Genomic DNA, 13329 nt, shown 5'->3' on the forward strand with positions numbered 1-13329 from the left:
AGGAAATTCTTCTTTACGGAGAAGGTGGTGGATGCCTGGAATGTGCTCCCGAGAGAGGTGATGGAGAGGAAAACGGTGACGGAGTTCAAAAAAGCGTGGGATGAACACAGAGGATCTAGAATCAGAAAATAATAGTAAATATTGAAAAACTTAGGCCAGTACTGGGCAGACTTGCATGGCCTATGTTTGTATTTGGCCGTTTGGGGAAGGATAGACTGGGGAGGGCTTCAATGGCTGGGAGCTTGTAGATGGACTGGAGTGAGCTTTGACGGAGACTTCAGTAGTTGGAATCTAAGAACAGTACCAGGCAGAGATTTAGATTCTTGCCCAGAAATAGCTACGGAGAAGAAGAAAAAAAACAACAACAAATTTTTAGATTGAATCAGGTTAGTCAGACTAGCTGGACCATTCGGGTCTTTATCTGCTGTCATCTACAATCCCCAATCCGTTCCCAGGCAAGGAATGAGGAAGACAGTAAAGAAAAGTCCGCTGTAAACAGAGTCAAGATGTGCGCTGCATCACAGTAAGAAGGAGCCAGAAACCAGGAGCCTTTATGATGCCACGCAATACATCAGCGGAAACCGCTGCTTGGAGCCCCTCAAAAGATCACATCTCAGGTAGCAGCTGAAGAGAACCATAGCAGGCCAAATTTTGACTGTCCAACAAACCAGGATTGGGGTCCCAGCAACGAAAAAGCTGAAAGCCTGAAAGTACTCCCCACAGGGGAGTCCTACAGAGTAGAAGCAATGAACCCCAGCCACCATAGAGCAGGTCAAGAAACAGCTGCTACACCTTCCATGCGATGTACAAAGTCCATTGCATCTGACGCCTTTTGAAAAAAATGACTTGCCAGCATGTTGGATTTTTAGGCATGCTGGGTAGAGGAGCGCAAAAGGGATCTGCTTTTCATGCAATCTCATACAAGCCTCTGCAAATTGCTTCTTCTTAGCCACGAGCTATACTGAAAAATCCTGAAAATAGAGGACTTTCTGGTTGTCATAAGTCAGGGAACCCTTTGCCCGAATCGCCTGAAGTATTTCCACTTTATGGGCATAATTTAGCAATTTGAAGATAATCATCCTGGGTCTCGTAGCCTCTGGACACCGGGGTCCCAATCGGTGTGCTCTCTCGATCTGAAGAGGGTCCGCTGTAGATTTCAGTTGCAAGAACTCCATGAACCGCTTTTCAAGGAAAGTTTGTAATTTGCCGTCAGAGACTGACTCTAGTATACCCACCAGACACAAATTACTGCGCCAAGATCTATTCTCGAGATCCTCCAATTTGATTTCCAGTTGGTGTACCCAGGCTGCAACCACAGTCTGCGTCTCTTGGGCCCTCAGCATAGAGTCCTCCAAGTCAGATACGTACTGTTGATAAGAGCCAAAGTCTGCTCTAAGGTGACTGACCCAAACATCCAGTCCAACCATTTTATCGGAGAGAGGAAGAGATAATGGTTACTTAGGATGGGTAGACTAGATGGGCCATTTGGCCTTTATCTGCCATCATGTTTCTATGTTGGATGCATAGTCACCAGTGAATCTGTGGATAGTTCTTTACAGGCCTCACTTGATTTGGTAGCCGGTATAAGTGCGGGTGGCCTAGGAGGCCATGGTTTACTAATAATTTGTGCTTGTTGAAGCAGGTGAAAGGAGAGAAAGTGGAAAAAATACCCTTCATGGGACTCACAGGCAGGTTATTATTACATTACATTACATTAGAGATTTCTATTCCGCCATTACCTTGCGGTTCTTATCTTGTTATTTCTTATGTTGTTATCTTATCTTGTTAGTTCTTATCTTGTTATTGTGAGGCTGTGCAAACTGCCAAATGCTCTTATTATGATTCTAAGATTGGACAGGCACCCTTGGACTCAAGAGAGCTGTTTCAGGTGGTCTCCAGTCTGATAATGCCATCAAGCAGTACACAGAGTTCGGATTTGACTGTTACTGATTTTGTGTGTGGTTTTCTTAGTAAGGCGAAGACTACAGTTAGAACTTTTCATAATGCCCTTCACTTAATAAAGTACTTGTGGTGCTCTTTCCCGAGAGTGACATCTTCTCTATTAGCAAAAGTTGTACTGTGTGTGAATGATTCTAAATGTGATTAAGGCTCTGTGGGAATCCTCAGTCTCTCCTTTTGCCTTTCTTATGAATAGCTGTTCTGAGGCTGGTAATTTTCTATCTGCATTGAAGGTGGTATCTGTGAGACCAATGTTGAAAGCTGCAGACTTAGATGCTAATGTTGTGGTCAATTATAGGCCTATCTTGTCTCTTCCTTTTTTGACAAAGATGATGGAGAGAGTAGTGTATGACCAAGAGGGCATCCGCTAAAACTCAGGGGGGGAAGATTTCATGGGGACACCAGGAAATACTTCTTCACTGAAAGGGTAATTGATCGATGGAATGGTCTTCCACGTCAGGTAATCGAGGCCAGTACCATGCTCGACTTCAAGGAACGATGGGACAGACAGGTGGGGTCGCTCCAGAGGAATGCTTAAAAGATGGATTCTCGAGGGAGGGAGGGTTCTTGAGTGGGCAAACTTGTTGGGCCGCCGGCCCTTTTCTGCCGTCGTACTCTATGTTTCTATGATTGATTTTCTAACTGAGCATGTCTTGAGCCATACCAGTTTGGTTTTCGTGTAAGTCATGATGCAGAAATGTTGTTTTCTCTTTTGGATGTGGTGCAAACCAGTTTTGATAAAGGTCATTGTTATTTGTTGCATTGCTGCAGTGTTTGATACAGTCCACCATGGGATTCTGCTTGGATGATTGCGATCTCTTGGACTATATGGGCAGATGCTCTCTTGGATTACATCTTTTTTGTGACCATAGATCTGTTTTTGCAGCTTGTATGGGTGTTCCTTAAGGTTCCTGTTTATCTGTGGTTATTTTTAATCTATTCTTGATTCCCCTGTGTCAACTTTTGAGGAAGTTAAATGTTTTTAGAATTTATGCTGATGACATCCAGTTTCTGGTGCCATTCACTTCACTACAGGATGCATTTGAAGTATTCAAGTCTTGTTTGACTTCACTACATTCAGTTGTAGATGAATCGCAGCCATCAACTGTGATATTGAAGACCAGGATTTTGTTATTGGTTAGTGCCTTGTGCACTGATGTTCCAGATTGTTTTATTTAGAATGGTTGGAATGGTGTCAGAATTTTGAATTGCCAACCAGTTGAGGAATTTGGGGTTATTCTGGATACTACATTGTCTATGCAATATCACATCTAACATGTCATTAGAATTGTATTTGTGAAACTTAGAACTGTATGAAGGCTGAAGGGATTGTTAATCCCCATAAATTTTTAGACAGTAGTACAGAGTTGGTTTATCTGCACTTTGACTAATGTAGTGGCCTATTTTTGGATATGTCTAAGAATCATCTGAAAATGCTACTGGTGGCACAGAATTCGGTGACTCATATTTTATAGGGCTATAGTTGATTTGAGCATATTACTCTGGCTTGCATATTCAGTTTAAGGTCTTATTTCTTGTCTTCAAGACTATAATGGGGTCTCTATTTTGGTTTCTACTGTGAACAAAAGATTAGGTTCTTACCTTTATTCTGGGACCAGTGGGTTATTTCTGTCTACCCACCAGGACTTTGTAGGAAGCCTCAAACTTCAGAGGTTTAAATCCCTCCCCCTCTTACCTCATCATTGTCCTTGTGAACATCAGTTAGTCTTAAAGCAGCCAGGAACATCTGTAGAGGATAAGAACAAGAGAGAAAGGGGAACGGGGACACTCCCCAACAAAAGAGTCAATTCTGCTTTAATCAATAAATTCAACAATGAAAAACAAGAGGAAAGGTCATAAAACATTAGAAACCTGAACAACAAAACAGTGCTACAAGGAGACACAGCCTGCACTGTCAGAAGGGAGCACCTGATCTAGGGACCCCCCCCCCCCTTCCAAAAGCTAAGTGCTAAACCTGTTCTGATGGCACTCTTATAAAGGTTGGTCAGAAAACAGAAATCCAGCTTATCAGTACTTGTAAGGCAGGCAATCAGCGAATCAGCAAGATATAGGGCGGGTTCCCGGAATAAAGAGTGGATTTACAGGAAAGATGATTAGCAAAGGTAAGATCCTAATCTTTTGTTCTTGTACAATCCCACTTTATTCTGAGACCAGTGGGATATAACAGAGCAGTCCCAAAACTTCAGGGTGGGACTGATGAGCCTGCTGCCAAAACAGGCACCAAAAGCAGCATCCTTCTTAACCACCACATTGATCCTGTAAAACTTGATGAATGTATGCAAGGAGAACCAGGTAGCAGCCCTGCAAATCTTGTCCAGAGAAATAGCCGACCCTGCACAAGAGGACAAAACACTTCTGGTAGAATGAGCCCACACCAAGAGGGGGTCTTCTTTCTGGCTGCCACATAATCCACGGAGATAGCCATATGGATCCACCTGGAAATGGTGGCCTTAGAAGCTGGCCTACCTACAGAGTCCAGTGGAAGGGAAACAGGCACTTTATAACCAAGTATGCCTGATAAAGCATATTAACAAAAATCCAGGGAAAACCCATCCTCTGTGGTGGGAGCCAACCCCTGTGCACTAGGTTTGGACTGTTTGGAGGATTTATGGGCTCTATCTCCTGCAACATGCTTGCGTTTCACTGAAACATCACCTGCGCACTACCCAGGGCCCCTTGATGCCAATTTGGGGGTCAAAGGCATCAAATCCGGACAAGCCTCATGGGTCATAGCCGCTGCTGGGTCAGACCAGTGGTCCATCATGCCCAGCAGTCCGCTCACACAGCTGCCCTCTGGTCAAAGTCCAGCACCCTAACTGAGACTAGCCCTATCAGCGTACGTCCTTGTTCAGCAGGAATTTGTCTAACTTTGTCTTGAATCCCTGGAGGGTGTTTTCCCCTATGACAGACTCCGGAAGAGCGTTCCAGTTTTCTACCATCATGCCCAGTAATCCGCTCATACGGCGGCCCTCTGGTCAAAAACCAGCGCCCTGAGACTAGCCCTACCTATGTACGTTCTGGTTCAGCAGGAACTTGTCTAACTTTGTCTTGAATTCTTGGAGAGTGTTTTCCCCTATGACAGACTCCGGAAGAGCATTCCAGTTTTCTACCGTTCTCTGAGTGAAAAAGAACTTTCTTATGTTCGTACGGAATCTATCCCCTTTTAATTTTAGAGAGTGCCCTCTTGTTCTCCCGACCTTGGAGAGGGTGAACAACCTGTCCTTATCTACTAAGTCTGTTCCCCTTCAGCACCTTGAATGTTTCGATCATGTCCCCTTTCAATCTCCTCTCCCAGTTTCTCTAGTCTTTTGCTGTACGGCAGCTCCTCCAACCCCTTAACCATCTTAGTCTTTCTTCTCTGGACCCTTTCGAGTGTCCTTCTTCATGTATGGCGACCAGTGCTGGACGCAGTACTCCAGGTGAGGGCACACCATGGCCCGGTGGATGCCATGTCCTGTTTCAGTGACGCATCTTATGACCTTTACCTCCCATTGACTCAACCACCTAGATTTTAAGTTCTCTAGGATTTATCATACCTGGGAAAAGAAGTGTTACAAATAGCTTTGAGTTAAAAAAAAAATTGGCAAGAAGAGCTAAAATCATGAAATACTATTGTTAAATTACAAACAGGTACAGGATCTTTCCCTGGGAGTGCCCCCCGGGAGTGCCGCGGTTTATAGTGGGGTGTTAGGGTTTGATAGGGCCTAGCGGCAGGAAGGAATGGGCATTCCTCCTACCAATTATGCTGAAGAAAGGTACAGGGGGTGTGGGGGAAGGGTTTAGGGCAGGGGTTTCTGTGTAGGTGGCTGCAGGATTGGTGAGTGTGAAGAAGGAGAGAAGAATTGGATTTCCTTGTCAGTTCAGCTGATCCTGTCAAGGGAAACCCCCATCAGCTGAGCTGATAAGACTCCCCAAAACTGGCTCAGCTGATCGGGATTCCCCTGCCACAATCAGACAAGGTAGTTGGGTATATCTGCAAAACTTACTTTTGTGCATATTTTTGAAAATGACCAAAAAAGATAGATGTCCTAAGGACCAAAACGTCTACATAGGTAATTTTCAAAAAAATAAAAGATAGGTGTGTGGCTGTTTTGAAAATGGACATTTTCTCCAAAATGTCCAAATTTGACCTAGACGTCCTATCAAAAATGCCCTCAACAAATAGGATGATCAGCTCTTTCCAGGAAAAAGTGAAACATTCTATATTAGAACCTTTCTCTTTCTTGGGCTTTTTAAAATTTGTTTTTGACCCTGTCACCTGCTGTTTTGCAGTTTCCTTGGAGGTGGAATGGAGCAGTCATGAATGAGGATGCTTATAGTCAGGAATTTTCCTCCCAGCTTCCAGACTGGAGAGAATTCTGTGAGCTCCATGCACAGTCTGCCGCCCTTGACTTTGCACAAAAGTTTTCACAGTTCTTGAAGGAAAACCCACAGTACGACACACCAGGGGCTGAGTCATCTTTCTCCCATCACTTTGCTGCAAATTTCTTGGAGTACTTCAGTTCTGAAGTCAACAGGGTGTGTGTCTCTGAGTCTCCAACAAAATATAACATAGTGCCTTTTGTTGGTCTTCAGAATTGCCAGGTACTTTTTGGGAGGAATATTGTGCAACACAAGGAAGAGAGATCCATGGAATCCCTGGGCATTATGGACCATACAGTCTGTTCCAGAGGATACCCAAGTCATGGTTGGGCACATAAAGTGTCATCTTATGGACATTCTCGTAGCTCTGAAGATGTCTCAGTCCATGCTTCCTCCAAGCCAAAGTTCAAGAAAGGTTTTTCCCTCAGGAATATGAGTTTGTGTGTTGTAGATGGAATGAAGGAAATGTGGCACAGGAAGTCCTCTCCTGAGCCAGGAATGGACCTTTACCAGGGGAGACAAATGGACAGAGAACAGTATATTACTGCTACTTCTGGTACTAAGGAATGCACTGAAACCAGGGAGAAATGGACCCATAAGTTACGTCTCTCAAAGAACCAATCGATGAAGGTTGACCAAGTGGACATTCAAAGAGAAGGAACACTGAGATACATGGTGGCCGATGATGCTAATTGTGTGGGCAACTCTCAATGGCAGAAATGCCGTCTGCTCTTAAGAAAAACTCTGAAAATAGAGGGAGAACGTTTTCTGCTGGAGTTTTATGTTCCTCCCAAGGTAAGCACTTAAACTGCCTGCATGGGTCTTCTAGATCTTTGATTGTAGCCCCTCTCATTTTACGCCTCCCATTCCATGAAAATTTGTCCCTGATAGAGGTCTAGCTTTATGAACCTTAATTTGATGCTACACAAAGCTTCCCCCCTTCCTTCTCCTCCTCCTCACCCTTCATCCCCAAATAACCTACTGTATATACTCAATTATAAACTGGCCCGAATATAAACCAAGGTAATCTTCCCCCCCTGAGGAAAAAAGGTTGACTTGAATATAAACCGGGGAGTTAATATTCATGTGCAGTGCCTTGCCTTGCCCTGTCCTGCCAGGCTCTTCACCCTGTTCCCCCTCCCTCCCTGCTCTATTAGGCTCCGCATCTAGCCCCCTCACTTCCTCCCCTGCCAGGTTCTGTACTCTGTTCCCGCCCCCTCAATGCTTTGCAGGCCTCCACCGGGCCTGCGGTAAGTCCTGGTGGTCCAGCGGTGGGCCAAGACATCAAGGATCCCTCCCACCTCCTGTCCCAGCTGATTCTAAGAATTTTATCTCCCTCCCACCTCCCTCGCATACATTTAGAATCCCTGGTGGTCCCACGGTGAACCGTGGCAGGAGCGACCTTGCTTCGCTCTTGCCCATGCAGAGCTGCTACTTGATTGGATGCCATGATTTCTCATGGGGCCGCGAAGGAAGGTCGCTCATGCCCATTCAGAGCCACTAGCTGATTGACTGCTGCAAGTTTGCAGCAGCCAATCAGCTAGTGGCTCTGAACTGGCATGAGCGAAATAATGTTGGTCTTGCCATGGTTCACCGCTGGACCATCAGAGATTCTAAAAGTATGCAGAGAAGGCGGGAGGGAGGTAAAAGGTACACTGGGGTCTCATGGCAGACCCGGCAGAGGCCTGCAACAGATTCAGGAAGGGGACGGGTCAACATTGACCTGAATATAAACCGAGGCCCCCCTTTTTTTGGGCCATTATTTTGGCCCAAAAATCTCAGTTTATATTCGAGTATACATGGTAATCATCACAGTGATTGCTCTTTGAGAGCCAGGTACCCAGGCACCCTGAAAACTCTGTACTAACTCTGCAATACTTGCAACTTTTCTAGTCTTTGCTGCTCTGAGAACTAAAATCATTTTGAGGAGCTGAACTAGGGGGGATTATTCCTGCCTGGCAATATGAAGCACTGCTCCCTACCTTGTAGGATGGTAGTGCATTGTAGAGAATAACATGGTGATAGAATTCATCACCGTTCCCGTCTCCGCGGATAGCCGTGGGAAACCATCCCGTGTCATTCTTTAGTGTCTATCTCAACCTCAGTCCTTCAACACCAGCATTCTTCAATGCAAGGCCCATTCATACCCTGATTTTTCCCTCTCTCCTTTATGAATGATATGGAGATAGTTTCCTGTAGTTATCCACGGGATGGGAACGGTGATGAAATCTGGTATCGTGTCATTCTAGAGGTTTAATAGCCGTATTCATCCTGGAGAAACTTGATTTGAGGACAAATATAAGAGCAATCTTTAACTGATGTGGAGGAATATGTGGTCTTGAGCTCATGCACATTATTAAGCATGAATAATTTTTATACTGATTCAAAAAAAAACAATGCAATGCTGAAGATTATTTTTTCATCTTCAACTTGTGTAACTGTCTGCACATGAAGTTCTTCCTTTGTTCTTATATATATGGCAAGAAAAAGAATTTTTGGTCACCATCCCTTGTTCCTTTTGGTTTTGATATGAACATCTTTAATTCATCTTTCAGCAAAAATAGTACTGAAGCCATTAGCATACAATGCTGAAGGTCCAAAAAGGGGCTTCAAACATACAATAAAACTACGTTTCAATTTTAGCTTTGATGGTTTGTCTTATGAAGTATAATCTACTGTATAAAGTTGTGTAATATCACAATAGGCAGATGAATTACCATACAAGTCACATAGGAAAGAGAAAAAGAGTACTGTACTGCCGTAACCACAGGCAACAACATAGCAGAATCAAAAGCATGAGAATATCTGTGGCACTTTCTGACAAAATGGTGATTATCCCAGGACAAGCAGGCAGCATATGCTCACATGTGGGTGATGTCATCCATGGAACGGACAGCACTTGAAGAACTTTAGAAAGTTTGTGACGGATCGCACCGCACATGCGTGAGTGCACAGCTCCTCAGTTCTCCACGGAACTTCGAAGTCGTGTGTGAAATGGACTGCGTTTTCTTTGCCTTCCCACTCATGCATTTTCTATTTTTATTCTTATATTCTTAATAAAACATTAAAATATATATATTACATTACATTAGTGATTTCTATTCCGCCATTACCTTGTGGTTCAAGGCGGATTACATTATTACAGTTATTACAGTTTAATGTAATGTAATTGTAATGTAATTTATTTCTTATATACCGCTAAACTCCGTTAGGATTCTAAGCGGTTTACAGAAAAATAGACAATAGGGTGCATTAAAATTATAAGTAAAATAGGTACTTAGAAATTCCCTTACTGTCCCGAAGGCTCACAATCTAACTAAAATACCTGGAAAAATGACAATTAGTAGAGTAATGAAGAAATAAAATAGAGAATAGATGAGAAAAATAAGAAAATAAACATTCTAATAAGACTACAATGATCTAAAGGACTTTGAAAGGTTGAAAAAAGAGGGGAGATAAGAATAGATGCAGAGGGAGAACCGTTGAAGCAATAGAATTCTGGGGAAATTTAAATGAAATTTGAATGATAAAATAAAACAAAATAAGTGGTAAAACAATAAGTGAGATTAAAAAATATATCATAAACTAAAAAGAATTGAAAGTAAAATCAAAACAGTCAAAACTGAAGTCCAGCTTGAACGGGCCCCCGAGCCAACCGTTGGTCCGATGGCCGGACTGCAGCCCTCCTCCGTCGGCTCTCCCCTGCTGGAATGGGGGAGGAGCGAAGACAGTGTCGGGTGCCCCGCTGGAACGGGCCCCCGAGCCGACCGTTGGTCCGATGGCCGGACTACAGCCCTCCTCCGTCGGCTCTCCCCTGCTGGAATAGTGTTAGATGGTGTTACAGGGTTTGGTTTTGGTCTTTTACTTTTCCCATCTGTAGCAAATACAGTATCCAATGTAAGTTGTTTTCTTGAAGCCATCTGAAATCACTTTAGTTAAACTGAAGGGATTAAATAGTTATAAAATCTACAGGTTTACAGGTATTGGGTCGATTGGAGATACATAAGAAGTAGTCTGGAACTTTGTTAAGATGGTACGGATCAGGGAGTGTTACAGGTGGTGCTTGGGTCAAGTCTGGTTGTGTTAGTTTAGTTTAATGTATTTTTTTGAATAGTAGGGTTTTTGTTTCTTTTTTGAAGGTTTTGAAGTTTGTGGTCGTGATTAGTAGGTTGGAGAGTTGGTGGTCCAGTTTTGCAGCTTTAGTAGCTAGGAGGTTGTCATACAGTTTAGAGAGAGAGAGAGAATTACTTTCTTTTATTTTTTCTTCAACCAGTTTTCTCTGACAGCGGGGCCTTCGTTTTCGCCTCAGCCTTTGGCTTTTGATTTGGCTGAAAGGCGTTTTTTCCTCCAATGTCCCGTCATTGACCGGCTTTAAAAAGTGCAGCAGGTGTCAGTGCACTATTTCTTTAATAGACCCGCATAAGTGGTGCATAACAATGCCTTGGCCCAGACCACCGCGTTGAATCTAGCATGCGTTGCTCGACTCTTCAGAAGTATTCTATTAAAAGCTGTCTTTTACAGCAGAGATTACTTTTCGGTACCATGGAGGGATCACAGGTACCACCGACACCCCATCAACATCGAAGGCATGACCATTGTCTGAGGTACCCGCTTCCATGCTGGTGTCGCAAACTATAGCTCCGTCAGGTAAGTGAGCTAAGAAGTCACCAGCTTCCCAGACGGTGTCTCAGGCCACTAAGACATTGAGTTTAGTCATGCTGGCCAAACAGAGACAATTGATGTGATTCGCTTCAACTTCGAGGGGTGCATCTTCATCCATGTCATCCTCTCCGGAGTGAGTTGCGGCACCGTTGATACTGGCATCTAAGCCACAGGTATCGGTGCAAGCTTTCAAGGAGAGGGTCAATGCTCTCTTTCAATTGGAGTTTGGGGATATGTTCCAACTAGTTACCCCCATGTCCTGTCCGTTGACCAGTGCCAGCACACTGTTTCTTTAACAGACCCACATAAGTGGTGCATCCAATGTCTTGGCCCAGACCACCACGTTGAATCTAAGTCACAGGTATTGGTGCAAGCTTTCAAGGAGAAGCTCGATGCTCTCTTTCAATTGGAGTTTGGGGATATGTTCCAACTAGTTACCCACATGTCAGCTCCTTCAGTACTGGCCCAGCCTGATCATCACTCCATGTAGATACCACTTCATTGGTACCACGTCATACTTGGCACCGATCATCATCATCGAGTCAGGCATCCAGGCATCATTCTTCAAGACATCATTCTTCGACGAGGCAGCAGCATAAGAAGCATCATTCCTCTGGACATCACTCCAGTCATTCATATCATTCCTCTCCATGAATGCATTCCGGTAAATCTGGCAAGCACTCTTCCAAATCAAGGCATATCTCTCCCAAGCAGTCAGACAAGCATAAGCAATCTACATCAACTACTGCATCGGATTGATACTGAGCCAGGTGCCAGTACCACTCTGGCACTTCAATTCCTCTGGATTCAAATCTTCATCTTGAGTCAACCCATGATGTCTCCTCTTCTACTACAGAAGCTTACAATTTTCCTGCACAGCATTCTTCTCGCACCATTTGTGACAGGGAGCCATCTCCTCCTGAGCCGGTCTCATTTACGCGCTTTATCAGGCAAATGAGAAAAGACATGGCTGTTAAGTTGGAAGCAGATTCCCAATATTTGGAGGAATTTATAGAGACTATGGACTACAAACATCCTTCTAAAGAGCTTCTTAAACTTCCTTTACATGGAATCCTGAAGGAAGCTCTCCGTAAGAACTGTGAGTCTCCTTTTTCCGTTCCAACTGCTCCTAGGAAGCTTGATTCTCAATACAAAATCACATCAGTCTCTTGTGGTTGAATCCACTCTCAAAAGATATTCTCCTTCTAAAATCTATGCCACAGTTCCTCAAGGGGAGAAGGTCGAACAATGGATATATTTGGTAGATGTCTCTACCAAAATTCCATGCTAGCCAACAAGAGTCATCAACTATAACTTTTATTTTACCTGTTATCTCAAGCACTTGGTGAAACAGATGCCTAACTACTATAAGTATCTTCTATCCCATTGAAAGTCAGAGTTTAGCACTCTCACTCAGCTCAGGCATCATATGGTACAATCTATTTATGATGCTTTTGAGCTGTCCTCTCGAGTTTCTGCAATGTCTGTGGCCATGAGGAGGCTGGCATGACTCAGAATAGCAGACATGGATATCCAGGATCGCTTAGCCAACATTCCCTGTCTGGGAGATGAGCTTTTTGGGGACACTATTGAGAACGCAACTCAAAAGCTCTCAGCACATGAAAAGCCTTGGGATTCATTGTTTAAACCCAAGCCTAAGTCATCTACGTCTAGACCAGTGGTCTCAAACTCAAACCCTTTGCAGGGCCACATTTTGAATTTGTAGGTACATGGAGGGCCGCAAAAAAAATAGTTAATGTTTTCTTAAAGAATTAACAATTTTGCATGAGGTAAAACTCTTTATAGTTTATAAAGCTTTCCTTTTGACTAAGTATTAATAATAATATTGTCATTTATAGCTAAAGAGACATATGAGCAAGAAACTTTTATTTTACTTTTGTGATTACAATAGGGCCTCAAAATAGTACCTGGGAGGCCGCATGTGGCCCCCGGGCCACGAGTTTGAGACCACTGGTCTAGACCTTTCAAACCTTCTTCTTCCTATCAGAGACGTTATACAGCAAAATCTCTTCCTCCTTCCAGGCCGCAGCAGAAAAAACAGCGTCAGCAGCGCCCTCAAAAATCTCAGACCTCTACTCTTCCCAAATCTAATCAGCCTTTTTGACTGATTACTCGAGAGCATAATTTCAATCAATCTAACTCTTCCGCTTCCTCTCCCCATTGGAGGTCATCTATAACATTACCTTCATGGCAGTTAATCATCTCCGACCTCTAAATTCTCAATATCATTCGAGAAGGTTATTCTCTTCATTTTTTCAAAGTTCCTTCAGATCATCCTCCAATAGAGTTTCCTTCCAACCCTCT

The 13329-nt window shown here is 43.6% G+C and overlaps 1 protein-coding gene across 3 annotated transcripts in view; it reads left to right on the forward strand.

Moving 5' to 3' along the window:
* SH2B2 (SH2B adaptor protein 2) overlaps positions 1-13329 on the forward strand; it is an 84210-nt gene that overhangs the window by 22045 nt on the left and 48836 nt on the right. For all 3 annotated transcript variants that reach the window (XM_033922573.1, XM_033922571.1, XM_033922572.1), the window contains exon 2: positions 6253-7137. In XM_033922573.1, coding sequence (XP_033778464.1) covers positions 6280-7137 — 858 coding nt within the window. In that variant the 5' untranslated portion in view covers positions 6253-6279. The remainder of the gene's footprint in view (positions 1-6252; positions 7138-13329) is intronic.

The sequence above is a fragment of the Geotrypetes seraphini genome, chromosome 15, assembly GCF_902459505.1.
Source record: "Geotrypetes seraphini chromosome 15, aGeoSer1.1, whole genome shotgun sequence".
Classification (NCBI taxonomy): domain Eukaryota; kingdom Metazoa; phylum Chordata; class Amphibia; order Gymnophiona; family Dermophiidae; genus Geotrypetes; species Geotrypetes seraphini.